The sequence below is a fragment of the Symphalangus syndactylus genome, chromosome 5 (genome assembly GCF_028878055.3).
Source record: "Symphalangus syndactylus isolate Jambi chromosome 5, NHGRI_mSymSyn1-v2.1_pri, whole genome shotgun sequence".
In the NCBI taxonomy this organism is placed as follows: Eukaryota; Metazoa; Chordata; class Mammalia; order Primates; family Hylobatidae; genus Symphalangus; species Symphalangus syndactylus.
In genome coordinates, this window is record NC_072427.2 from 96,450,673 (window position 1) to 96,478,310 (window position 27,638).

At 39.6% G+C, this 27,638-nt stretch overlaps 1 protein-coding gene across 8 annotated transcripts in view; it reads right to left on the reverse strand.

Annotated features, from left to right (window-relative positions):
- Positions 1 to 27,638, reverse strand: part of ITSN1 (intersectin 1) — a 241,885-nt gene that overhangs the window by 126,602 nt on the left and 87,645 nt on the right. For all 8 annotated transcript variants that reach the window (XM_063639318.1, XM_063639319.1, XM_063639315.1 and 5 more), the window contains 5 exons: positions 26,269 to 26,429; positions 12,835 to 13,014; positions 11,241 to 11,337; positions 7,739 to 7,839; positions 1,135 to 1,198 (listed from right to left, as the gene is read on the reverse strand). In XM_063639318.1, coding sequence (XP_063495388.1) covers positions 1,135 to 1,198; positions 7,739 to 7,839; positions 11,241 to 11,337; positions 12,835 to 13,014; positions 26,269 to 26,429 — 603 coding nt within the window. The remainder of the gene's footprint in view (positions 1 to 1,134; positions 1,199 to 7,738; positions 7,840 to 11,240; positions 11,338 to 12,834; positions 13,015 to 26,268; positions 26,430 to 27,638) is intronic.

Here is a 27,638-nt window from a genome sequence, read left to right on the forward strand (position 1 = left end):
TTTCAGTCCTGATTTGAACAAATCAACTATAAAAATGTTTTGAGGCAATCTAAGGAATTTGAACACTACCTGATTAATTTAATGATTAGGATGACTACTAAAAAATTTAGGTGAGCTATTGGTATTATGACTATGCTAAAAAGAAAATTGGTCAGGCACAGTGGCTCACCCCCATAATCTCAGCATTTTGGGAGGCTGAGGTGGGCGGATCACCTAAGGTCAGGAGCTCAAGACCAGCCTGGCCAACATGGCAAAACCCTGTCTCTACTAAAAATACAAAAATTAGCCAAGCGTGGGGGTTTATGCCTGTAATCCCAGCTACTAAGGTGGCTGAGGCAGGAGAATAGGTTGAACCTGGGAAGTGGAGGTTGCAGTGAGCCAAGATGGCACCACTGCACTCCAGTCTCGATGAAAGAGCAAGACTCCATCTCAAAAATAATAATAATAATAATAATAATAATACATGAAAAAAGGAAAATCCCTCTCTTTTGAAGATACAAGCTAAAATATTTGCAGTAGAAATTATATAATAACTAAGATTTGGCTTAAAATAATCAAACAGGCTGGGCACGGTGGCTCACGCCTGTAATTCCAGCACTTTGGGAGGCTGAGGCAGGTGGATCACCTGAGGTTGGGAGTTCAAGACCAGCCTGACCAACATGGAGAAACCCTGTCCTACTAAAAATACAAAATTAGCCGGGCATGGTGGCGCATGCCTGTAATCCCAGCTACTCAGGAGGCTGAGGCAGGAGAATCACTCGAACCCGGGAGGTGGAGGTTGCGGTGAGCCGAGATGGCGCCACTGCACTCCAGCCTGGGCAACAAGAGTGAAACTCTGTCTCCAAAAAAAAAAAAAAAAATCAAAGAAAGGGAGAGCCAAGACTGGTCACGAGTTGAGAATTGTTAAGTTGTATTATCACTCCTTGAGAATTCATTGTGTTAATCTGCTTTTGTATTTTTCAAAATCGAGAGGGGAAACAGTATTATAAAGCAGGCAATCATTACAACTCATTGAAATTAAGCAAATTCTACATATTCCCCCATAAAAAACGGTATTAATCTAGAACCCATGAGGCCACACCAATCTAAGCAAGTTTTCACTTTATCCAAACCAAAGAACTTTTCACTCCTTACCATATTGAAGCCAGCTGAGCCTGTGGTAAACTTGATTGCATAAGAATAGTTCTTGCTTGGGGACCTAAACAGGAACCAGGAAAAGGACGTACAGATGAGTCAGCAAATACTCACTGTACAGGAGGACCAGGGTTCTGCATATATGGACTACTCCATGACCTCATGCAATCACAATGCTTTAAATAACATTTGCTACTACCGCAGGGGCTTTGTAAAAAGGAAATTAAGCCCCAATGAAAAAGAGGAGAAACACAGAGCACAGCATCTGACACATAATAAATTTTTGTTAAATGGATGTTTGATAAAGAATGACCATGTGAAAGATTTGGAGGTTCAAAATATAACCTGACCTTTTGTCCACATTACCATCTTTATTTGTATTGGGCTTTATTTACAAACTTGAAACTTACTCTCTTTTTAACATCTTTTGCCGCTGCTACCACCTGCTGTCTCCACCCTGCTCAACCTCAGGCAAATTCAGGGAAGATTCGGAGAATCTTAGAGGAGACCTAAGAGAGACCTCGGAGAGATCTCCGGGAAACTGTTTCACTAAACAGACTTAAAAAGAAAAAAAAAAGTTGCAGGAAGCGCTAATAGCCAGGGTTAAAACACATTTCCAGCCTGGTGTGGTCGCTCATGCCTGTAATCCCAGCATTTTGGGAGGCTGAGGCAGGCAGATGGCTTGAGCTCTTCAAGACCAGATGGCAAAACCACATCTCCACCAAAAGTGCAAAAAATCAGCTGGGTGTGGTGGCATGAGCCTGTGGTCACAGTTACTCAGGAGGTTGAAGTAGGAGGATCGCTTGAGCCCCAGAGGCGGAGGCTGCAGTGAGCCAAGATTATGCCACTGCACTCCATCCTGGGCAACAGAGTGAGACGCTGTCTCAATTAAAAAAAAAAACAAAACAAAACACATTTCCTATGTTAGCTAAGAAAAACAAACAAAAAAGAATAATTCCTGGAATTTCTACTCTTCTCTCAAAATAAGCTCTCATTTCTTAAAATAATCATAAACATCTTCACTTCTGGTATGAAAGTGGCCGCAGACATCAGACAGAAGCACAGTAGGAGACTCTGTTTAAATAAACTAGGGTCAGGGAGGGAGAAATAAATATGTCTTCCTTTCCAGCACTGCCTCTCAAGGTGTGGTCCCAGGAAGACTGCTGGACAGAGGAATGGAAGGCTGTGGCAATTTTGTTGGGAAGATTCTGGTGTATATGCTTTTGCTTTTTGCTATTTCATTCTTCAAGCGTCACCTCATCAAAAACCACAAAACTGGATGTGTTTTTGCATGGCCAGCAGTAGAGGTCAGGGAACCGAGGAGCTGTAGGCTCTAGTCCTGGCTTAGTCTAGACTTTGCTGAGTGACTGGGCGACGTAGTCTGGACTCTAGTTTGCTCATTTCAGATAAACCGGTCTATGATCCATTGGGGCAGTGAGCTTAGCATCACATTAGCACATGAAAGGTGCTCTAATGGCAGGTAACATTACTGACAATAGTTCAACTTTTATTTACATATAAAATCCTGACAGAAAAGCACACATACGGATACATGTGGATATATACATGTGCACATGTACACAGCTGAATTAATTTTCCAAAGTGAAAATACTCAAACACTATTGAGGTCATGAAAGAGAGTATAATCGCACCCCAGATGCCCCTATTTGCCTCTCTTTTAGAATCACCTACCACCAAGGTAGCCTAACTTCTAACCAGATAGTCTGTCCGCTGTTCCACCTGGCTTATTTTGCTCAATATACTGTTGTGTAGAGTTGTAGAACATTAATCCTCACTGCTATGTAGTGTATCATTGTGTCATTACATCCCAATTCATTGTCCATTCTACTGTTTTCTTTTCTTTTTTTTTCTTTTCTTTTCTTTTCAAGATGGAGTCTTGCTCTGTCACCCAGGCTGGAGTGCAGTGGCGCCATCTTGGCTCCCTGCAGCCTCCACCACCCAGGTTCAATGATTCTCCTGCCTCAGCCTCCTGAGTAGCTGGGACTACAGGCATGTGCCACCACACCTGGCTAATTTTTGTATTTTTTTTAGTAGAGACAGGGTTTCCCCATGTTGGCCAAGCTGGTCTCCAACTCCTGACCTCAAGTGATCCGCCCACCTTGGCCTCCCAAAGTGCTGGGATTACAGGTATGAGTCACTGTGCCTGGCCTGTCCATTCTACTGTTGATAGGCATTCAGGTAGTTTTCAATTAGGGCTACTATTAACAGTGAGCATTCTAACTTCTGGTGAATATATGAACACATTCCTGCTGGATGTGTGTGCGTACATGAGCATGGGTGTGTTTTGGGAGCATCTAAGAATAAAAAACAATCTACTGAATTCATGTGAAGATTCTAAAGGACTGTGGTACAATGGAATGATCAAAGTTCAGGTATCACTTTCTTTAGTCCGTAACATTGTATCTAGAATGTTGGTAACAAAGTAGAATTAACAAAACTTTAGTGGGTGATTTAATTTACACTTGTAACAATTGCCCTTACTCCAGAACTATAAAAAAGGAAGTTAATATTTTATCTATCACACATAAAAAGCCTAACAATAAATGTGAAGAACTAGCTCTAAACCTGGATATCAGGAGACTTGGATTCTAGTCCTGACTCCCTAATGGCATGTGGCATTAACAAAAACTACTTTAACTTCTAAAATGAAGTTCTTCCATCTGTGAAATGAGGAAAATAATCTACAACAGGGATTGGTAAATTATAGCCCTTAGGCCAGATCTGGCCCACTGCCTGTTTTCGTCAGCAAAGTTTTATTAAAACAGCCATATCCACTGATATAAGCATGATATATGGCTGTTGTCATGCTACGATGGCAAAGTTGAGTAGTTGCAGCAGAAAACATATGACTTATGAGCCTATTTATTGTGCTATTCTTCACAGAAAATGTTTGCTGATCCCCACACTAGAAGATCACAATTATCTCTTGTAATTCTACTATTTGTCTATATATGTCCTAAATCAATGTTGCAAAATATTAAAAATAGATCAGCAACAGCTAAGATAGTATCTTAGCACATTCGGACAACACACAGTTGAGCTTTGAGTGCACAGAACTCTTCTGTGGAAACCTAGGTACATAAAGGGGTATTGGTTTTGCAGTACTGGCTTATAAGGAAACACAGGAATAAAACCAGAAATCCCAAGCACACAAACCCCACTTCTGGCATCCATGTTTGGGCAGGGAAGTATGGCTAGAAAGGAGAGAGTAACTACATGAAATGAGCTTTATTTGAAATAATGACTAAGACTTTAGCTTTTCTGATTAATAGATGAATTACCAAATAGCATATTCATTGTTTCAGAATGCAACAATAAAATACCTCTTTGAGAAGAAGGGCTAGCATTATTAACAGGAATACCAGAGTTCTAGAGCTTCTTACATAACCTTAATTAAAGAATGACCCCTCTCTATTTTATAAGGCTGTCTCTTTTAAAGACATGCAACAGTACACACATCACGCCGTGAAGGAAGAAGAGGGTGTCCAACAGGATGTATCAGCGAAATCAACCCAGATAGTCAGTGGGGTAAACAGTGCCACTGTTAAGGCCAGGCGCGGTGGCTCACGCCTATAATCCCACCACTTTGGGAGGCAGAGGTAGGCAGATCGCTTAAGCTCAGGAGTTCGAGACCAGCCTGGGGAATGTGGCAAAACCCAGTTTCTACAAAAAATACAAAAAATTAGCTGGGCATGGTGGCACATGCCTGTAGTCCCAGCTACTGGGGGGCTGAGGTGGGAGGATCCCCTGAGCCTGGGAAATCAAGGCAGCAGTGAACCATGATTATGTCACTGTACTCCAGCCTGGGTGCCTATAATCCCAGCACTTTGGGAGGACAAGGTGGTAGGACTGCTTGAGGTCAGGAGTTCAAAATCAGCCTGGACAACAAAGATCCCACCTCTAAAGAAAATTTAAAAAAAAAAAATTAGCCGGGTGTGCTGGTGCATGCATGCCTGTAGTCCCAGCTACTCAGGAGGCTAAGGTGAGAAGATTGCTTGAACCCAGGAGCTCAAGGCTGCAGTGAACTACTATCGCACCACAGCACTCCAGCCTGGGTGACAAAGCACGTCTCTGTTTCAAAAAAAGAAAGAAAAGAAGTGCTTTTTAGTTCTTGAAAACAAAAACCCACAAAAAACAAAAGCAAGAAGGATGAAAAACAAGAGATTACAAATATAAATTATATATTTCTTCTGGGCCATGTTATATACTGAAACCTTTTCTCAACTTTCTTGATATTTTGCTTCTCCTGCAGCTGAGTGAACTGCTTTGGGGATTCTGACTTCATAAAATTATTTTTATAATTGTGATCAAGACAATGACCTTTATGTTCTATCCACCTCAACAAATCAGCTGTTTCCATCAACATTCTAATTTAGTATAAAACATACTTTATATTGATTCCTAAGTATATAAAGGGAAAACAAATTAAACTTCTATTGTTTATTCCCATTTTAAAATTTACTGTAATAAATTATTCTACTTGACATGACTATACAAAGGTCTGGTTCAAAAGTAAAATTCCCACCTTAAATTCTTGCTGGATCAAAGCAGCAATAAGTATGCAGATAAACAATATCAAAATCTGCTTGCTTTCCAGTATATTTCAAATTTTACTTTCTGCCTCAGATATTTAAAAGTTCTAAATGTTCAAGTGCCTAGGCCATTATATTTGGAATGTAGATACTGCATTTCATTCATAAAACACACATCCTACCAAGAAAGAGAGAATTTCTCAATCAATGTCTCAATTGAATACTATTTTAATCAACTCACAGCAAACACCAACGTTTTCAAGAAATATGTTTGGATTCATTGGCAATGTAGTTCTGGGTTTGTATGGAGCACTGGTGTCAAACCATGTAAAACAGTACTTAAAAATATGCTATTAAATATACCTTCAGTGGGCCAGGTGTGGTGGCTCATGCCTGTAATCCCAGCACTTTGGGAGGCTGAGGTGGGTGGATCACCTGAGGTCAGGAGTTTGAGACCAGCCTGAGCAACATGGTGAAACCCTGTTTCTACTAAAAATACAAAATTAGCCGGGCGTGGTGGTACATGCCTGTAATCCCAGCTACTTGGGAGGCTGAGGCAGGAGACTCACTTGAGACTCACTTGAGACTCACTCTCCAGGAGGTGGAGACTGCAGTGAGCTGAGATCGCACCATTGTACTCTGGCCTGGGCAACAAGAGTGAAGCTCCATCTCAAAAAAAAAAAAAGCAGAGCCTGCATAAGCTAGGCTGGTTTTGACAGCTACTGCTTTATGAAGCAGTATGACACATCATGAATCTGTGTGTATTTACTATTCACCCACTCAAACATAAATACATGCTTATTTGGGGTGACTGCTGAGATCCTTCAAGGGACCAGAGTTCAAGATTAGATTAGAACCCTTCAAAATCTCATCCAACTCTGACATTTTTAAACATAAGACACCTTTTTCTTTTGAGAGTAAAAATTGCAATTTTAAGTAATAGCAAGGAAAAAATAGTAAGAATCAGTTCTTAAAAGTGTTTTGGATTATAATCCTCCCCTTACCCCACTCCACCACCCAGGAAACCTAATTTTTTTCCCTTCCTTTCATATTTGTTAGAGGGCAGTTAGTTTTTCCCTTTAACACTTAATATTCGTATCAGGTCTTTATTTTCTTTTATTAAGGTTATGCTTTTCTTTATAACTTTCTTTTTTTTTTTTTTTTTTTTGAGATGGAGTCTCACTCTGCAGCCCAGGATGGAGTGCAGTGGCATGATCTTGGCTCACTGCAACCGCCTCCCGGGTTCAAGCAATTCTCCTGCCTCAGCAGCTGGGATTACAGGTGCCCACCACCATACCCAGCTAATTTTTGGATTTTTAGTAGAGACCATGTTGGCCAGGCTGGTCTTGAACTCCTGACCTCAGGTGATCCACCTGCCTCAGCCTCCCAAAGTGCTGGGATTGGGATTACAGGCGTGAGCCACTGCACCCAGCCTTCTTTGTAACTTTCTAACAAGTATTTAAACCTTTGTGAGAAAAATTTTGAACAGTATGCTAAAATTCCTGTCTATCCTTCTGAGGTAGATAACAGAATCATTCTTCTTTTAAAAAAATCCATTGAGATCACCTAAGTTAACTCTGGCCTTTTATATTAATAGATAAAGAAATATCCAAAGTGGTGAGCCCTGTCTAGGCAGTGACAGAGCCATGTTCTCAACTCCCTGCTTTCACCCTGCCTGCTGCCTCCAACTCTAACCTAGTGAACAGACAGCTTCAAGTTCATCAAGTTCAAAGCTGGACTTCAGAAGTTGAAGCTAGTTTTTGTTCAAAGAAGTGTTTCTTTGCTAGTGCCTTGATTTGCGTATCAGTGGCTTTCAGCGTACAGGAGTATCCCTGGTCTATGTTCCATTTTACCACAAAGCAATAGGGCATGAGAGAATGATATAACTGTAAAGAGTTATCAGTGGATAAGAACACGAGGTAACAGAGACAATGGAAAAAATGCCAAGAAATAACCACACAGACACATGGAAAATATCCATGACTCAATATCTAGAAATAGTTTACATTGAAAACAAAGATCGTATTTCACTAATTTTTATTTGTAAATACCTGTTAAGTGTCCACTCATAGTTTTGTCATGACTATTGAATAATTGCCTGTATTTCAGTCTTGATGACTGAGGAACAGCCCATTCTGCCACTGGTGGGACACTGTGGGGAAAAGAAAAAGGAGAGAAAGAGGATTATCCATAAGGAACAGCCTGGTAAAGTTCCTTAATGACAGTAAACTAAGAACTTCTCTAGATAATCATATCTTTCGTATTTTATTCATTTTATTATCACTATTTCTGATTTTTTTTGCCATGGGTATTTCCCATTTTTAAGATCATAAACATTTCCCTCAAAATAGATAATTACTTTTGCAGAATCATGGATAAACACAACAGACCGAGAGGCTGTTTCAAGTTGTATATATAATTTAATAAGTTAAAGGTTCTATAAAAGTATGAAAAACCTCTTGTAACTGAGGTAATACAATAATACCCAGGCTATTCTAATTTCTAAAACACTTCTTTTTTGGTTAAAAAGCAACGCAAAAAGCAAACCAATAACTGCCTTTAAAGGTACTAATTCTCCAAAAATGTTTTAACTTTCTATACATGAATACACAGGACCCATTTCTTAATGAAGTGAAATTACTCCGTTCTGGTAAGTTTAAATTCAGACCCATTGGACAGTTTCCCAGAGAGAGAGAGAGAACAGAACATTTCCATGGTCATGACACATAAGCAGAGTGGGAATGGAGACAGCTTCACTTTCTCGACTACAATCCAATACTGATCTCTCCTTGCCAATGTGCCACAATCCTGACCTGGCCCAAGGACACACCTGCCAGTAGTTAGGCTGGGTCTACACTTCCTTAGTGATTAGTTCCTCAGATGCCACTGTCCACACAAATATCACATTGGTACCAATGGCTTGTTAAGCTTCGACATCTAAATTAAACCCAATGGCTGAGCTCAGACAGTAAAAATGGCATTCCCCTTCCAGGACAGATTACAGCTAATGCTCTGTTTGCAATTTCATTTCAACAAAAATATCTATTTCAAACATGTAAAAGCACAATCTTACTGAAATACTGAACTTTTTAATCATCATTTCCATGTGTTATCTATGCACTTATACCTATTATATACAGTTCAAGTATAGGAAATAGCTCCCAACACTCGAGAAGTACTTATATGAATTCACCTTTTTCCATTTTTATGAATTTCTTAATAAAAAACACTTACCATGATCTATTCTGCTGTGGGTACTTCTGCACCAACTCTCTCATGTTAAACTAACATTTTGCTGATTCCAACTCCCGCCTATTTGTCAAGAAGCTAACTATCTAGTTGCTACACACCAGGAATGTTGGGTGTTACACACACAAGTTGTCCCAGATTACACTTATCACATCAGAGTTTTCTGCCCAACTCCTGAGAATTTAAATAGACTAAAAACTCATGAAGATGTACCCAAAAGTTCAATACTGCATTGCAAAAATTGGCTAGAAATTTAAGTTATTAAAAAGGTGACAACATAAAAAAAAGTTGTTTTAATAGCACTAATGTTTGCTCATATTGATAGTTTATTCATTCTAATGTCACAAATCAATAAAGCAGATGTCAAAATCGCTCGTGCAAAGTCATAATAAACTCAAAACTTCAGCATCGTATAGGAGAATTTTTTTTTTTTTTAGAAAGAGACTTGCCGTGTCGCCCAGGCTGGAATGCAATGCCGCGATCTCAGCTCACTGCAACCTCCACCTCCTGGATTCAAGCAATTCTCTTGCCTCAGCCTCCCGAGTAGCTGGGATTACAGGCGCCCGCCACCACGCCCAGTTAATTTTTTGTATTTTTAGTAGAGAGGGGGTTTCACCATGTTGGCCAGGCTGGTCTCAAACTCCTGACCTCGTGATCTGCCCACCTCAGCCTACCGAAGTGCTGGGATTACAGGCGTGAGCCACCGCACCCAGCCCAGGAGAATTTTTTTTTAAAAAGGAACTTAGTGTAAGATGATATAGGTTTAACTCTCAGGTCCACCATGCACTAAGCTGTAAACTATGGGTGAGGACTAGAGCTTCTCTGGGTGTGCTTCCTCATGCACCATCTTGAGACATCTACTGCATAGGTAGTTGTAGGGTTGAATAGGATTAATGATGTGCCCGGCAAAGTAGATGCCCAATACATATTCAGGCATCTTAAGGGCAAAACCGCAATTAAATGGAACACAAATAAATACCTGTATCTTACAATTAAGTTTTTTAGAGAAAACTTGCATAGTTAACACACGTCTTAAAATCAGACATAACTCAGTTTGACTCAGCTCTGTCACTTATGAGTTACGTTCTGTTGCACGAGTTACATAATGTCTCTGAGCTTGTCCCTCATCTATAACAGAGAGTAACAGAATCATCTCATGGGGAAGAATGAGTTAATGTAAAGCTTTTGGCACGGTGCTTTTCAGTTTATGGATTTTCTTTAAATCATTGTTAAAAGGTAACGAAGGCATCACTGAATTATATTCAACATGCTTTTCTCTTGAAAGTGGGAAAATGACTTGATTCACTTAACAATTTCTAGTGAGGATTGACACAAGACAGGATAAATTCCAAAAGCTTTTTTTTTTTTTTAGGCAAGGTCAGGGTCTTGCTCTGTCACCCAGGCAAGAGTGCAGTGGCACAATCACAGCTAACTGCAGCCTCGATCTCCCTGGCTCCAGCCATCCTCCCATCTCATTTGCAATTTTTGTATTGACAAGGTCTCCCTATGTTGCCCAGGCTGGTCTCAAACTCATGGGCTCAAGCAATCCTCCTGCCTCAGCCTCTCAGAGTGCTAGGATTACAGGCGTGAGCCACCACACCCAGCCCAAAAGTTTTGAGACGGCTTAAAAGAGAATTAATTTCTCTTCTTAATGTAGCAGGATGCAAGGGTAAAACATAGGAGTAAAATAAAATAAAAATATGAAAGGTAATAATTGAAACCAAGGTTGGCCAAAACATAAGCAATAAGGTCATGTCAGCTTTAATAAAACTGAGCCACACATTTGATTAATGTGAATTGTCCACTATCTGGATAATTTTTTTCATAATAAATGGCTTTTAATAGGATTTTACTAATTACCTATATAAACTCCATAAGGTTATCCCAGATAGAATTAAAAATAAGACCAACTATAACTCCAATCTTCATACAAAAATTGTATACATAAACTCATAAATCATAAACACATAAAATAGTTCATTTGCTTTTTTCCTTTATACCCAGAATTTTATCTGTTTTTAAACATTTTATTACTATCCATTTGTTATCCTCTTAAAAAAAAAAAAAATACACAAAGCCTTTAAGGAAATGTTATGTCCTTGATTTCTCTCATCTCCGCAACAAATTAATGATAAAAACTAGTGACACTATCCAGAAATTAAGAAAATTATTATTAGCACTCTACAAAAGCCTACAAAAAAGATGACAACAACAAAAAGAATATAGATGATTCATGGTCAAATTTATGATTTAATCAAGTAACGGCCTTAACCAAACTTCCCATTTAAAAACAGGCAAACTTACCTGGCGACGTCAAATGACTGTGCCTTTTGTAACTTAGTGTTTAGTTGTGACCCTGGACCAGATCTACTAAAGGAAGAACTCTTTGGCAACGTGGCTGCTGTAAAAATAAATGTTGAATAATTTTAATTCTACAAAGATAAGAAACTTTCCCCAATTTACAAAAATTAAAATGCATAGTCAACAAATCTGAGGCAGAAATAATTTCCCCTTTCTTGCCAGCCTAGACTGAAAAGAGCTTTTCCCTCCTTACTCTCTGTCCTCCTGCCAAAAAGGTTTCTAGATTTACTTGTTCTACTGAAAGTCACCTTACTGTGTAGTAATGCTGATTTCCATAAAATTTTACTCTTCATTAAACATTTTGTATCACATTTTACAGGACCTATTCCAATAGTTAAAGAGGTAACAGCTTAAATATATAAAATGGTATTTTATTCACTGCACTGAAGGAGCTGAATTATTAGTTCCAGATGTAAGAGCCAAGAAGTCACAAACTGTAGTCTTGGCCAGATAACATGTGACACTAGGGAAGGTCAGCTTTTGTGTCTGATTATCACCAGGGTTGGTTAGTTGAGTGTCAGAAAAAAAACACTCTGCGTCTTAGCCACATTCCCTCACCCTTGCCCAATGGCAAATGACTTGCAACATTTGCCATTAGCCACAAAAGAATAGAAGACTCAGAGCGTGTGGATTTGCTTATGCTCCTGGAAAAACAACTGCACACACTTTCTGGGCTACCATCATGTCCACAGTCATGGTCATAAATGCAAGGTGAGCTACATGTGACAAGAAAAAATCTAAAAAAAGGAGGTACATTTAGCTTATTTGGCCATAACTTAAATATATATCCTGATATATACACAACAACTTCAGGTGGCCAAAGGCACAGAAATGTTTCAAGTATGATGCTAAAACCCATGTCGTCAATACTGAATTTACTTAGATGTAGTCAAAGTACTTTAAAAATAATACTTTCCATATTGATATGAATTCATTAAGATGTTAGACCAAGTTCACAGTTAGACAATCTACAGTTTTATACTTTAACCAAAGGAAAAAAGACTTAATAAAGTCTCAAAGTGGAATTAATTAAGCCAGAAACTTTTAAATCCTTTCCTTCAATTAAGCAGGTATGTAATACCATGAAATAGTATAAACTGTTCTCTTTTATTCTTTCCTACCACCCCCAACATAGTTCTATTCCTAGGGGATTGGCTTGCTTATTAGCAATTCATAGTGGCTAAAGAAAAGTAGTAACGATACATAAAAATAGAAAATGTTCAAATACAGTTCAACTTCAATTGCTGTTCTCAGCCCTTGAAAGAAAATTACATTTGTGGCTTTCACTGCTGAGCTCACCTTTGTCCACAGTGGTACCCAGAAAATCTATAATTCTCTTTGACTCTCTCCACACCAACATATCCCATTTAATACAGTGGAAAAAAATGTGAAATTAAGTGAAAAAAAATAAAGATATTTTCCTCTGGACTAAAATATCATTTAAATATAATCAGAACGTGAAGAGAAAAGATTTTAATAATGAACAGCAAAATACAAGTAGTAAAAATTCAGACTATGTTTTCAGCAAGTCACATACCAGGATGAGCAAATGCAGGCAGAGGTTGTATAACAGGGGGAGCCCCGTTAGCCAGGGGGGGCACAGTTGCTGTGGGAACAGAAGATACTAGGGCTGGAGACATTCCAACAACTGGAATGGATCCCAATGGCACTGGAGCAACAGCTGTAAGTGGTGGCATGCTGGCGATACCTCCCATACCTATGAAGAAAAAAAAGCCCAACACAATTCACATCCAATCACATTTCAACATTGAATAATAATTAACCCAGTACTGCTTAAAGAAGAAAATCACTTTCCAGCTGTAATATATTCCAATTAAAACAGGGCTTCAATTAATCACTTTAAAGAGTAACAAAAATTATGTCAAGGATAACATCAAAAGGACTCAAGACTCAACCTGAAGACAGATAAAACAAGATGAGAATCAAAAAGAATAATAACTGCAGTGGACTTAAAGGCTCAAATATAATTAAATCCATGAGTCCAAAATGATATTTAAAAATAAATAAAATCCTAACTGGTCAAAAAAGGAGGACGCTAAGGCAATCAATTTACTACTTTGAAAACTAGTAAATAAAAGGTAGAAAAATCAAACTGCAACCTGCCTTTCCTATGTTTATTATACCTCAGGGAAACCAGATGTTTGATGGGGAAACATCTTTATTTATTTTCTTTTCTTTTTTCTTTTTTTTTTTTTTGAGATGGAGTCTCGCTCTGTCACCCAGACTGGAGTGCAGTGGCGTGATCTTGGCTCACTGCAACCTCCACCTCCCGAGTTCAAGTGATTCTCCTGCCTCAGTCTCCTGAATAGCTGGGATTACAGGTGCCCACCACCACGCCCAGCTATTTTTATATTTTTAGTAGAGATGAGGTTTCACTATGTTGGCCAGGATGGTCTCAAACTCCTGACCTCAGGTGATCCACCTGCCTTGGCCTCCCAAAGTGCTGGGATTACAGGCATGAGCCACTGTGCCTGGCCCTGGAAGCATCTTTATACAAAAATATTCTAACCAATAAAGAATAAATGATAAAACAAAAATAAATGTTTCCAGCTGGGCACAGTGGCTTATACCTGTAACCTCACTACTTTGGAAGGCCAAGGCAGGAGGATCTCTTGAGGGCAGGAGTCCAAAACCAGACCGGGCAACATAGCAAAATTCAATCTCTACAAAAAATTTTAAAAATTAGCCAGGCATGGTGGTACCTGCCTGTAGTCCTAGCTACACGGAAGGCTGAGGTGGGAGGATCACTTATGCCGAAGAGGTTGAGGCTACAGTGAGCCACAATCACACCACGGTACTCCAGCCTGGGCAATACAGTGAGATCCTTGTCTCAAAGAAAAAAAAAAAGTAAAAAGCTTACCTTCTTTTTTATTTCTCTGTCCCAACTTTAATACCTTCTTTCATATGGCGTAAATAAATTTTAGTGTTTAAATGCCCCCTATTGATTTTTTTAAAATATTTTTGTTTGTTTGAGACAAGTCTCACTCTGTTGCCTAAGCTAGAGTGAAATGGCATAATCATAGCTCCTGTAGCCTTCACCTTCTGGGCTCAAGCGATCGTCCCAGCTCAGCCTCCCAACTTGCTGGAACCACAGGTGTGCATCCCTACACCTAGTTTCATATATATATACATGTATTTTTGGGGGGGGGTGGGGGTAGAGATGAGGTCTTACTATGTTGCCTGAGCTTGTCTCGAACTTCTGGGCTCAAGTGATCGTCCTGCCTCAGCCTCTCAAAGTGCTGGGATTACAGGCGTGAGTCACCATGTCTGACCTTTACTATTTTTTAAAAGTAAATTTTCTTTTCAACCTGAGAAAGCTAATTGAAAAGAGTATTATTACATAATAATAGTAAATAAAATTTTCTTTTTTTTATTTTATTATTAGAGATAAGGTCTCACTCTTACCCAGGCTGAAGTACAGTCATGTGATCATAGCTCACTGTAACCTTTAACTCCTGGGCTCAAGGGATTCTTTTGCCTCAGCCTCCAAGTAGCTGGGACTACAGACACGCACCACCAAATGCAGCTAAGTTTTTATTTTTTTGTAGAGACAGGCTCTTGCTCTGTTACTCAGTCTGGTCTCAAACTCCTGGCCTCAAGCCTTTCACGGTGCTGGGATTACAGGGATGAGCCACCGTATCTATCCAAAAGTAATTTTCTATGTGGTTGTTGTAGGGATTAAAATCTCCAAATTAATTTATCATAATCAACTTCTAATGGCAGAATATAGAAACTTTACACAAATATAGCTCAATTCCCTTTCTCCTGTGCTATTACTGTCACATACATTACGTTATAAGCCCAATAATAGTTATAATTATTACTTTATACAATCTTATATCTTTTAAACTTGAGAGAAAAGAAGAAAAATAGATTTATGCAGTCTTCTAAATTAACCTACATATTTACCATTTTCGATGCTCTTCATTTCTTTCCATATATTAAAGTTACCACCTTTTGTCATTTCATTTCATCCTGAAAGTCTTCATTTAGTATTTCTTCTAAGGTAGGTCTACTAGCAATGAATTCTCTCAGTCTTTGTTTATTTGAAAAGGTCATTATTTCACCCTCATTTTTAAATGATAGTTTGGCTGAATATAGAATTTTGGGTTGAATTTTTTCTCGCAGCATTTTGAATATTCCACTGCCTTCTAACCTCCATTGTTTTCAATTACAAGTCTGCTGTTATTTATATCTATGCTCCCCTATCCATAAGTTGCTTTTCTCTTGCTGCTTTCAAGGTTTTATCTCTGTGTTTGGCTTCTGTAGTTTAACTATGATGTGTCTGGGTGTAGATTTCTTTGTATTTACCCTACTTGCGATGTGTTGAGCTTTTGATTGTGTAGACTATTGCTTTTCACCGAATTTGGCAAGTGTTTGGCTTTTATTCTTCAAATATTTTTTCTGTACCTTTCTCTCATGATCTTCCTTCTAAGACTCCCATGACACACATATTGGTAAACTTGGTCTTGTTCCATAAGTCTCCGAAACTTTATTTTTTTATCTTTTTGTTCCATATTCTTCAGATTGAGTAATTTCTATTGATTAATCTTCAACTTCACTGACTCTGTCTTCTGCTATCTTGAATCTGCTATTGAGACCCTGTGGTAAATTTTGCATTTTAGTTATTGAAATTTTCAGGTTTTGTTTTTGTTTTGAGACAAGGCCTCACTCTGTTGCCCAGGCTGGAGTGCAGTGGCGTGGTCTTGGCTCACTGCAGCCTCCACCTCCCGGGTTCAAGTGATTCTCCTGCCTCAGACTCCCCAGTAGCTGGGATTACAGGCATCTGCCACCACGCCCAGCTAATTTTTGCATTTTTAGTAGAGACGGGGTTTCGCCATGTTGGCCAGACTGGTCTCCAACTTCTAACCTCAGGTGATCCGCCCACCTCAGCCTCCCAAAGAGCTGGGATTACAGCCATGAGCCACTGCTCCCAGCCTTAGTTATTGAACTTTCCTTTTTTGTGTGTGTGTGACAGTTTCACTCTTGTTGCCCAGGCTGGAGTATGATGGCACAATCTCATCTCACTGTAACCTCTGCCTCCCGGCCTCAAGGGATTCTCCTGCTTCAGCCTCCCACATAGCTGGGATTATAGGCGCCTGCCACCATGTCCAGCTAATTTTTTGTATTTTCAGCAGAGACGGGGTTTCATCATGTTGGCCAGGCGGCTCTCAAACTCTCTACCTCAGGTGATCCACAGGCCTCAGCCTCCCAAAGTGCTGGGATTACAGGTGTGAGCCACTGTGGCCGGCCAGTTATTGAACTTTTCACATCAATTGTCATACTTTTCTAGAATTTCAATTTTCCTCTTTTTTTGTAATTTCTATTGTTTTTTGGAGAGTGTCTGTTTGTTGATTCATTTCCATGCTTTCCTTTAGTTCTTCAGTTCTTTGAATGTAATTGCTGCTTTGAAGCCTTTGTCTGCTAAATGAATCCAACAGCTGGATCAGAGATAGTTCCTACTGACTGCCTCTTTTCTTGAGGGTGAGACAATACTTTCCTGTTATTTTTTTAATGTCTCGAATTTAGGTGAAAATGGACATTCAGATAATATATTGTAGCTACTCTGGTTCTGATTTTCCCCCTGAAGGTTGTTGTTTCTATCTTTATTTAGTAACCGGCATAGGCTAATTCAGAAAAATCTGTCTTCCCTTGTTGTGCAGCCCCTGATGGTTCTGCTCAGTTGGGTTTTTAAAAAATTCGTTTTTATCTTTGAGCCTGGCTTTTTACAGATTGCACCTGCATCTTTGTAGCACAGTAGTCAACCAATGACGGGACGGAAGTTGTGCTCAAACACCTCAAGTCAGTAAGGCTTCCTTTCTCTGCCAATCTGTCAGCACAAAAACGCATTCAAAGTTCAGACCATTTTAAAGTCTTCCTCAACTTTAACATTTCACAGGGCCTTTCTGCATATTCTCTATATGTGCATGCAGTTTGAGGGCTAGTCAAGAGTTTGCAGCTGACTCGGGCCCACCCTGGTCTCCGTGACACATGTGCATAGCTTCAGCCAAGAATATACTTGCCCTGGCCATGGCCACAAGTTCAGGATAATAGAGTGGCTGGTCATACCTGCTCTTCTGTGGCCAAAATTGTCATTTCCACTGACAAAGCTGCTGGGCACAGGCATGACTTCCCACTCCCATTGAAGTAAGCCCCCTTCAATGACAGCAGTTAAGACTGCTAGTATTTACAACCTGTCCCTCCACGTTACCAAACTGAAGTGTTAGGGGATAGGAAAAAGCCCAGGAAAGAATGCAACAGACTTCTGCTTCATATCTGAAGCTCAGCAGCTTTTCAGGCATAAATGATTCTCGGATGTTACATACCTTTGGTTAATTTCCAGAGCACTGAAATGGTTATTCTGTCAATTCTGCCCTTGAGGGAAGAATTTGCTCATCTCAACTCAGGCATGGCCAGAAATCTCACTGCTGAAATGTCTTTCGATAGTCCCCTCTCCATCCTTTTCATTTTCTTTTCTGTTGAAAGACCCAGGCCATGTGACCTGTGGAGTTTCCCAGTCTGGATTTTGCTGATTGCATTCTCATGGTGCAGTTCAACATTTCCCTCTATATTCTGTATTTCCTGCAAATACGCAGCTACATCCAAAGAATGGATCAGGCTGAGGGTGGATCTCTTTGGCAAGACTACAGGAAGCACACAAAATGTAGCTGTCTTTTTGTGATCTTGGCAGTCATTGTTGCTTAACGCCTGTATTTATTCATTTATGGGGAGTTGAAAATAGTGATGTTCTAATCCTACCATGTCTTTGTCATTTATTAGCTGTAATAATTTTATAAAGAGGTGCTTCTAATGAGGATATACTAGTTGGCTATCCAGTTGTACAGCTCATATAGGAAAGGCATAATAAATGCCTGATTCTTTCCCTTTATCTGTTTTCAAGGTAATGAACTGGTTTCTTAGGATCTTCGTAAGGTAAATTATTTCTGTTAAATACATTATTAAATCATTATTGAGTCATAAATTTACAAATATTTATTGAGTTTTAATTCATGGCACGCTATCATGCTTGAAGTTCAAACTGTCCTCTCTTTGGCCAATGTGAGCCTCTTTGGGTTGGCTTCTGAGAATTTCTGATACCTTCCTACTATTCTTTGATAGCTTCCTTGCTGACCAGTACTACAAGACGGGTCCTTCAAGCTCTTCACATTTCATATCTAGACCTGGATTCAGCCATTTCTCCAAGAAACTCTGGTTTCTTTTGGTGAGAAATGATATTTCAAGTTCACAATCTGGACACTGAGGATGCTCAGTGCTGCTGGGGTAGATGATTGTATCTAGTCTTTTCAGTGAACAGAACCAGGAGACAAATAGATGAATAGATAGATGAAGAGAATGGGGTGTGTGGCGAGAGATGCCTTCTGAGTTCATATTAATACTTTCGATTTGAAAATTCAAATCCAAGACTATACAGCTTTTTCTTTACATTTGATACTATTATATTTGTATCTCCTTTCTTCCACACCAAGAATAGAGATTTTCAAAGATACAGAAAATGACAGAATTAGACTATTCCGTAATTACTCATTTGTTTTTACCACGTATCTCAGACAACAGTTTCAGAATAACAATACTAATTTCTGAAAGCATTAAATCATTTTATTTTGCATGCAGTCCTGCCCCCTTAAAGTTTTATCATATCTAATTGACAGTGCATGGGAATTACATCCGATACTCTCTCCTCCTCAGCCTTCCTTCAGTCTTAGTTCTACAGCTAACTATATATTTAGTGCTCACCACCAGTCCTTATGTTGACCTAGCTCTAGCTATTTTGATTGTCTGAAGCACATTCTCTAATGGATTCCTTAAGAAAGGCTCATGTTAATAGACCCCAAGGCCTTATAAATTGGTAACATTTTGTCTGTTTTTTCTACTTGAAAGTCAGTTTTTCTGGACACAAAATCCTTGGCTTGTTCTTTCCCTGAGAATTCTAAATATGTTACTCCATTTTCTTCTAGCAGAAAGCACTGCTGTTGAAAAATCTGAAGATAATCTAATTTTCCCCCTTGTAAGTCATATGCTTTCTTTTTCTACATGTCTAAATAATTTCTCCTTTAACTAGAATATATCTTAGTGTTGGACTTTTTAGATTGATATTCTTGGCCACATGATACTCTTTTAAAAATAGTTTAGAATCTCTTATTTTAAGAAAGTTGTCTTGAATTCATTTTTATCATTTGTTCTATTCCATTGGTTTAGTTTTCTTCCTCAGGGACTTCTGCTGCCCATACATTCAATCTTCTTTGTCTTAAATACTTGTTACTGTTTCTCAAATTCTTTTTATATCTTTTCCATTTCCTTTTATTTATTTAGGAGACCTAGTCTCACTCTATCCCCGAGGCTGGAGTGCAGTGGTGTGATCTCGGCTTACTGCAACCTCTACCTCCTGGGCTCAAGCAATTCTCATGCCTCAGACTCCACAGTAGCTGGGATTAAAGGCATGTGCCACCATGCCCAGCTAATTTTTGTAATTTTAGTAGAGACAGGGTTTTGCCATGTTGGTCAGGCTGGTTTTGAACTCTTGACCTCAGGTGATCCACCCACCTCAGCCTCCTAAAGTGCTGGGATTACAGGCGTGAGCCATTGCGCCCAGCCTCATTTCCTTTTAATTTAAATTTTTTTCCTCTTTGTAACCTCTATTTTTCTTCAGTTAGTATCCCTTGTGTTGCTTCTAGTTGCATCCTCATTTCTAGAATGAATTTTTCTTTTATTTCTCATTCTGTCACCTTATTTCTGAGCCTTAAAAACTCTGATTTACGTTCATCTTTCAAGTCTTTTATCATTTTCTTATTCTCTTTGAGCTTGTTTTGAAGTAGTGATTTACTGGTGTGCTTTCACTGTCCACAGGGGTGTTATTTCTCCCTTTATTCTCCCTTTTTCTAATAATAACTTTGTGTTACTTGACCTTGCTTGACACTTTCTGCAGTGGATTTGACCTTGCTTGATACTTTCTGTTGCTCATTTTTATGTGAGCCTTGCTTCCTAGGAATTCCAGTCTCCATTCTCCTCCCCTACTTTTGTCTGGACCATCTCTTTCCTTTGTATCCATGTCCCTGTACTGCTCAATTTTGATTCCACTCCCAGTCATTTTTCCTGAGTATGAAGCCCTGTCCCACCCACAAGGAAGGCTTGTTGGGCCAGTCTTTTGAGTTCATAGGGGCTGGACTGCTCCAAATCTCTCAGATCCTTTGTACTCACTCAGTACTGCAGAGAGCATAACCTTTTCCTATTTCTATTGCTGCTCTCAGCCTGGTTGAACTTTCTTGCAAATACCTGTTAGCTATTTTGGGGTTCTCCTGTCTCAAGTGCACCAATTCTTCCCTCTTCCTCCTGCACTGTTACAAATGTACACGATTCTGTTTTGTTTGTATTTCTTTTTACTAAGAGCATGTATTACTTAGGATTTTAAAAATAGGGCCAGGCGCAGTGGCTCATGCCTGTAATCCCAGCACTTTGGGAGGCTGAGGTGGGTGGATCTTGAGATCAGGAGTTCGAGACCAGCCTGGCCAACATGGTGAAACCCCGCCTCTATTAAAAATACAAAAATTAGCCAGGCGTGGTGGCACATGCTTGTAATCCCAGCTACCAGGGAGGCTGAGGCAGGACAATCGCTTGAACCCAGGAAGCGGAGGTTGCAGTGAGCCGAGAAGGCGCCACTGCACTCCAGCCTGGGGGACAGAGCAAGACTCCATCACAAAAAAAAAAAAAAAAAGATTTTAAAAATAGTGTTGTTGAGCACAGTGGTCATCACTGGGTAATAGAATTAATAGTAATTTTTACTTTTTAAGTCTTTTTGCATTGCATTGTTGACTCACAATCAGCTTATATAGTAAGAAAATCAGACTATTTCCTTTTTTTTTGAGACGGAATCTCGCTCTGTCGCCCAGGATGGAGTGCAGCAACGCAATCTCAGCTCACTGCAAGCTCTGCCTCCTGGGTTCATGCCATTCTCCTGCCTCAGCCTCCCGAGCAGCTGGGACCATAGACGCCCGCCACCAGGCTTGGCTAATTTTTTTTTGTATTTTTAGTAGAGATGGGGTTTCACTGTGTTAGCCAGGATGGTCTCGATCTCCTGACCTCGTGATCCGCCCACCTGGGCCCCCCACAGTGCTGGGATTACAGGCATGAGCCACTGCGTCCGACCTATTTTCATTTTTAAAAACAATGTTTATAGACACTGAAAGTCCAACAAAGAGAAGAAAAAAATTCTAACTTGGGCTTTACTGAGTAAAAGTTTATTAATTATAGTCATCTAGATGACCGGTTTATAGTTCACATACACACTATCAAGCACAGTACCACACATCTCATTTGGAATCAGATTAACTTTACATATCCACACATAGCAATATGTATCAGGTTTACCTTGTCAGTTTTAGAATTCCAAAATTTTCTAAGATTATTTGATAACTATATTTTTAATGTGTTTTTCTTTAAAAAAATTTGGTTTTCTTCTGATAACTATACTGAATTATACTCCAAATCCTGGTTTTGGCTTAAGTAAGAATGTCAATCTACTCAAGTAACAACTAAAAACAGATGGAAACAAACTAAAAAGTTTTCTTGCTGGCCAGCATGTTCCCAGCAACTAGGACACACAGTAGGGGCTTACAAAACACTGGTTTAATCCAGTAAAACCATGTACTCTGGCAAAACAAAAACCAAGCAAAAGAAAAACAGACTCCTCCTGTATAAGTTGGGTCCAGAACAAAAGAATTATGCTGCGTGCACACTGGTGAAAGAAGGTACCAAGTCTACCCACAGAATTTCCTAGAATAGAAAATTCTATTTTCAGGGTGCTCTAAGGCAAGTCACAGTATCACTGAACCCCATTTTTCTCTCTTCTCTGTAGGGGAGTTGAACAAAATCACTGTTCAGACTCCAGTCTGAGCCTTAATTCTACAGTGTGTTAACTACATTAAAAAATAACTGAAGCTGGGTGCCATGGCTTATGCTGTAATCTCAGCACTTTGGGAAGCAAAGATGGGAGGATTACTTGAGATTAGAAGTTTGAGACCAGCCTGGGCAACAGAGCAAGACTCCATCTACAAAAAAAATTTTTTAATTACTTCAGTGTGGTGGTGCATGCCCGTAGTCCCAGCTACACAGGAGGCTGAAGCAGGAGGAACACTTGAGCCTAGGAGTTGGAGGCTGCAGTGAGCTATGATCGTGCCACTGCACTCTAGTCTGGGCAACAGAGTGAGATCCTGTCTCAAAACGAAAAACCCATGCAGACAAGGAAACATGGAAGAGTGACACGTCATGTCACCCAGTTAGTTTGGTGATAATGAAGGCATGGAGAAGGTAATTTTAAAAAACTTAAAAGCCAGCCGGGTGCAGTGGCTCACGCCTGTAATGCCAGGAGTTTGGGAGGCCGAGGCAGGTAGATCACAAGATCAGGAGTTCAAGACCAGCCTGGCCAAGATGGTGAAACCTCGTCACTACTAAAAATACAAAAATTAGCCGGGTGTGGTGATGGGTGCCTGTAATCCCAGCTACTCAGGAGGCTGAGGAAGGAGAATTGCTTGAACCCAGGAGGCGGAGGTTGCAGTGAGCCGAGATCACGCCACTGCACTCCAGCGTGGGCGACAGAGTGAGACTCCATCTCGCCTTTAGATAAATGGTAGCTTTGGACAGGTTCTACCTCCTTTGTTAGAAATATGGCCTTAAGCAAAATGTTCAATTTCTGAGAATCTCAGTTCCCTCATTTATATAACAGGGCTAATACATTCTGCATACTTTTTAGGGTTATCATTGTGATCAAATATTATATGCGAAGGCACATACTATATATAAGGGCAAGGAAATGCAGAGTCAGATTTTTGTTTTGTTTTGTTTTGAGATAGGGTCTAGCTCTGTCACCCAGGCGGGAGTGCAGTGGCACGATCTCAGCTCACTGCAACCTCCACCTCCTGGGCTCAAGCCATCCTCCTGCCTCAGCCTCCCAAGCAGTTAGGATTACAGGCACACACCACTATACCCCAGTTAATTTTTGTATTTTTTGGAAAAATGGGGTTTTGCCATGTTGCCCAGGCTGGTCTCAAACTCCTGAGCACAAGCGATCTGCCCACCTCGGCCTCCCAAAGTGCTGAGATTACAGGTATGAGCCACCACACTTAACCAATAATTTTAAATATTAATTAGAAAGCAGGCCAGGTGTGGTGGCTCATCCTGTAATCCCAACGCTTTGGGAGGCTGAGGTGGGTGGATCACCTGAGGTCAGGAGTTCAAGACCAGCGTGACCAACATGGTGAAACCCTGTCTCTATTAAAAATACAAAAATTAGCTGGGTGTTGTGGCATGTGCCTGTAGTCCCAGCTACTCGGGAGACTGAGACAGGAGAACTGCTTGAACCTGGGAGGTAGAGGTTGCAGTGGGCCAAGATCATGCCACTGCACTCCAGCCTGGGCGACTGAGTGAGAGTCCGTCAGAAAGAAAGAAAGCAAGCAAGAAAGCAAGGAAGAAAGCAAGCAAGAAAGCAAGGAAGAAAGCAAGCAAGCAAGCAAGCAAGAAAGAAAGAAAGAAAGAAAACAATGACAGTAGTAATAAATTATTTTATTCTCAAGTGGCTGAACGATTATATATATATATATATATATATATATATATATATTTTACCCTAGATTGAGCCGAGAGGTAGAACTAGAAAATACTTAAGTAAACTTGATCAAGATCATGTACTAGTAACTTCTCCTATGTCCTGATATCCTTCATGGTTTAGCCTCATCAAAATCATTTACTGAGAACATCGATGTGGTGAGAACGAGGTGAGGAAAGACAGGGAGAAGTCTGGGGGGAAGAGTGATGGGCTGCCTGGCAGAGTATTAGGTCAGAAATCCTGGCAGGTTTAACAGTAGCAGGTTACTTAATGACTGTAAAACTTTCAAGGTCACAACCTCCTGAAACTAAATCAGCAATAGCACCACAACTGAAATTCTGATGGCAGAATGGAGTAAGAGAAAACAAATTATATGGTACAGGAAAAATTATTGACCCCAGGTTTGAGAGAAAAAGAAGAAATGGTCTGCCTCTAGTCATCTGACCTTTTCTCCACTATGAGATTTCTTCTTGTAGCATTGGAAGAAAGCCAAAAGAAAACCAAATACCATTGTTTTTTTGTTTTGTTTTGTTTTTTTAAGACAGAGTATCACTCTGTCACCCAGGTTGGGGTGCAGTAGTGTGATCTTGGCTCACTGCAGGCTTGACCTCTTGTGCTCAAGTGATCCTCTTGTCTCAGCTTCCCAAGTGGCTGGGACTATAGGCACCCACCACTGTGCCTGGTTAATTTTTAAATTTTCAGTGGCGACGAGGCCTTGTTATGTTGCCAGGCTGGTCTCAAACATCTGGGACCAAGCAATCCTCCTGCTTTGGCCTCCCAAAGCATTAGGATTACAGGCATGAGCCACTGTTTGACCCCAAACACCCTTGAACTATTTTAACACCTGGATCCTGACCAAAGATTGGCTACAGAGACCTTCAGGGATTCAAAGCGAGTTCCACTTAAATTAGCTGATTAACTAAAGGCTAAACATTGTGAGCACACACTGGACAAGACAAACAACGGCCCCAGTCGTGTGGAGGTTGCTGCAGTGTTCACTTCTGCTCTTCCTTGCCTTTGCTCATATATGGATTTTTCTTTCTTTTCTTGGACCACTATCCTATTTGCCTAAAAATCTTCCTAAAACCTTTCTCCTTACAAAAACCAGCCTTGTGGCTAAAACTTACTAAAAGAAAGACAATACATTGTTTTTAATAGGAAATCTAATAAGTAAAACCAGAGTATTTCTGTATCTTAGCTTATCGTTAATTGTATCAGAGACACCCTGAATTACTGTTGACTGCCCCCTCCCAAACCTATTTCACTTTATCACCTATCATCAGCTATCTGAGGATGAAGAGACGAAAAGAAACTCTAGCCACAATTTTCACGTTTTGTTTTAAACTGTTAAAGAACCTCTCCACGAATCAGATGTTAGATTTGATTACTGTGATCTTCAAATTAACCTAAATAATTGAAGTCTAGAATGAGAACAGAAGTCAGAACTACTGATCTCAGTCAACTAATTAATCAATTAACTTATAAGAAAAATACCTGGTTGAAAGATAATTTTTTATGGAATCACGTTTGTTTGTTTTGAGACGGAGTCTTGCTCTGTCACCCAGGCTGGAGTACAGGGGTGCAATTTTGGCTCACTGCAGCCTCCGCTTCTCAGGTTCTCCTGCCTCAGCCTCCCGAGTAGCTGGGATTACAGGTGCGCACCACCACACCCAGCTAATTTTTTATATTTTCAGTAGAGATGGGGTTTCGCCATGTTGACCAGGCTGGTCTCGAACTCCTGACCTCAGGTGATCCACCTGCCTCAGCCTCCCAAAGTGCTGGGATTAGAGATGTAAGCCACCAAGCCCGGCTGGAATTAGGTTTTTAATCAGGATAACAATGTTGATTTTTTCTCTATTCCATTTTGTTCTAAGAAAGAATTTAATGTGACCAAGTGACTCAATACTGTGATTCAAAATATATATTTCTAGATGCCATAATCCAAAGGAATTGTTTATGCACAAGGAGAAACAGACATTATGGAAACCAAAAACCAAAAGGAAGTATGCAACAATCTGAAGGATCAATGGAAGGGCAAAAACAAACAAACAAAAAAACCCAGAAGCTGCAGCAGCGGACTGTAAGTTTGTTCCTTTTCCCCTGACTGCCAGCCTGCATCTATGCTTTCATTTTGGTTACTTTACATCCTAGGGTTCAAATGTGAACATGCTCCTTCTTCTCCCCAGCACCATCTTCCTGCAGGGGGCCATCATTTTTCAGACAGAATTACCTCCTAGAAGTTCATAATGTTATAAACTGAGAGGGAAAAAAAGGAAAACATTTATTTTTAAAATATACAAGAAAATACAGAAACCAATTCATTTTCAGACTTACCAAATGCTGGTGTGCTAGAAATAGCAACTGGTTGCTGTTTCATGACAGGGGGAAGTGCAGAGGGTAGCTGATACCCTTGTAGCTTCAGTTTGATAAGTTTCATAGCTATGGAAAACTCCACTTGATCCATTCTTCCATCATTATTCATGTCAGCTAGTGCCCTGCAAACCAACAGCATGGCCTGAGAACAACTGTGACCATAAAAGAACCTTTCCAAAACCACCACTCTCACCAACACGAAAACAAAATAATTAGCACTCTTACCCCTAGAGAGAACAACAGAAAACATAACTGTTTACCAAGCTATGGGGAACAGCCTGTAAATACTGGCCAAGTTTTATATAAACACAAAATATCTTTCACTCTGCCACTTTAGCAGGTAATTTTCAGCCTCAGCGTGAGGATTTGTACTTTAGACATCAAAAGGGGTTTCTTTCTGAAGTGACGAAAACATCTAAAATTAGCTAATAGTGACTGTCACACAACTCTGTGAATAAACTAAAACCAATGAATTAGACACTTTAAACGAGTACATTTTATTATGTGAATTCTTTCACAATAAAGCTATTATAAAAGAGAAAGATTTAGAAACAGAAAATGTGAATATTGCTAGAGATACTTAGATTGCATTCTTTGTAGAGCTCTACAAACCTCAATGTGGGAACACGACACAGTATGCTATGCTACCTACTTATGCTATGCTAGGGTTACTCAACCATAATGCTACTAAACCTCTAAAGCTCTTGAAACTAACTTTTCTTTAGAATCGTGCCCCATATCACTCAACAATTTTGTAACTCAGCTTACAAAATGTGTTTGCTATTTGAAAATGGTACTCAAATACACATGGTCCAAGTGCAAACTGTAATGAGCTTTAATGTAAAGTACTTTCTCAAAGAAGAGTAAGCAAAAGGAATCGCTTCTCGGCCTTTTGGCTAAGATCAAGTAAGCAAAAGTTTGTCCTTGTAACTGGAAACTACAATATATCATCAAAACTGTGCATATTCATGACTTAACCTCTTCTGCATAAAAAAGTTTTATTCAGATTTTATTTCTTTTAATACAGATATTAAAAGCATGAGGATGTTTTTTAAACCAATGTTATGAAAAATGTATTTGAAAGATCTAAATAAGACAGTTCAATTAAAATACCATGATAGCAATCTTTTAGACTGAGCCATATCCGGACAGTGTTCACAAAAGAAAATTAAGTTACACAGAAAATAATTCTGCATAGAATAATTCTGCATGGAATTAACTCAAAGAAAGAAAACATGTAACATAATAAAAAGCATGGCATAAGACAAAGATCAAAAAATCTCTAAAAGTGATCAAGATTGTAAAAGTCAGCAAATCATTTTAGAAAATAA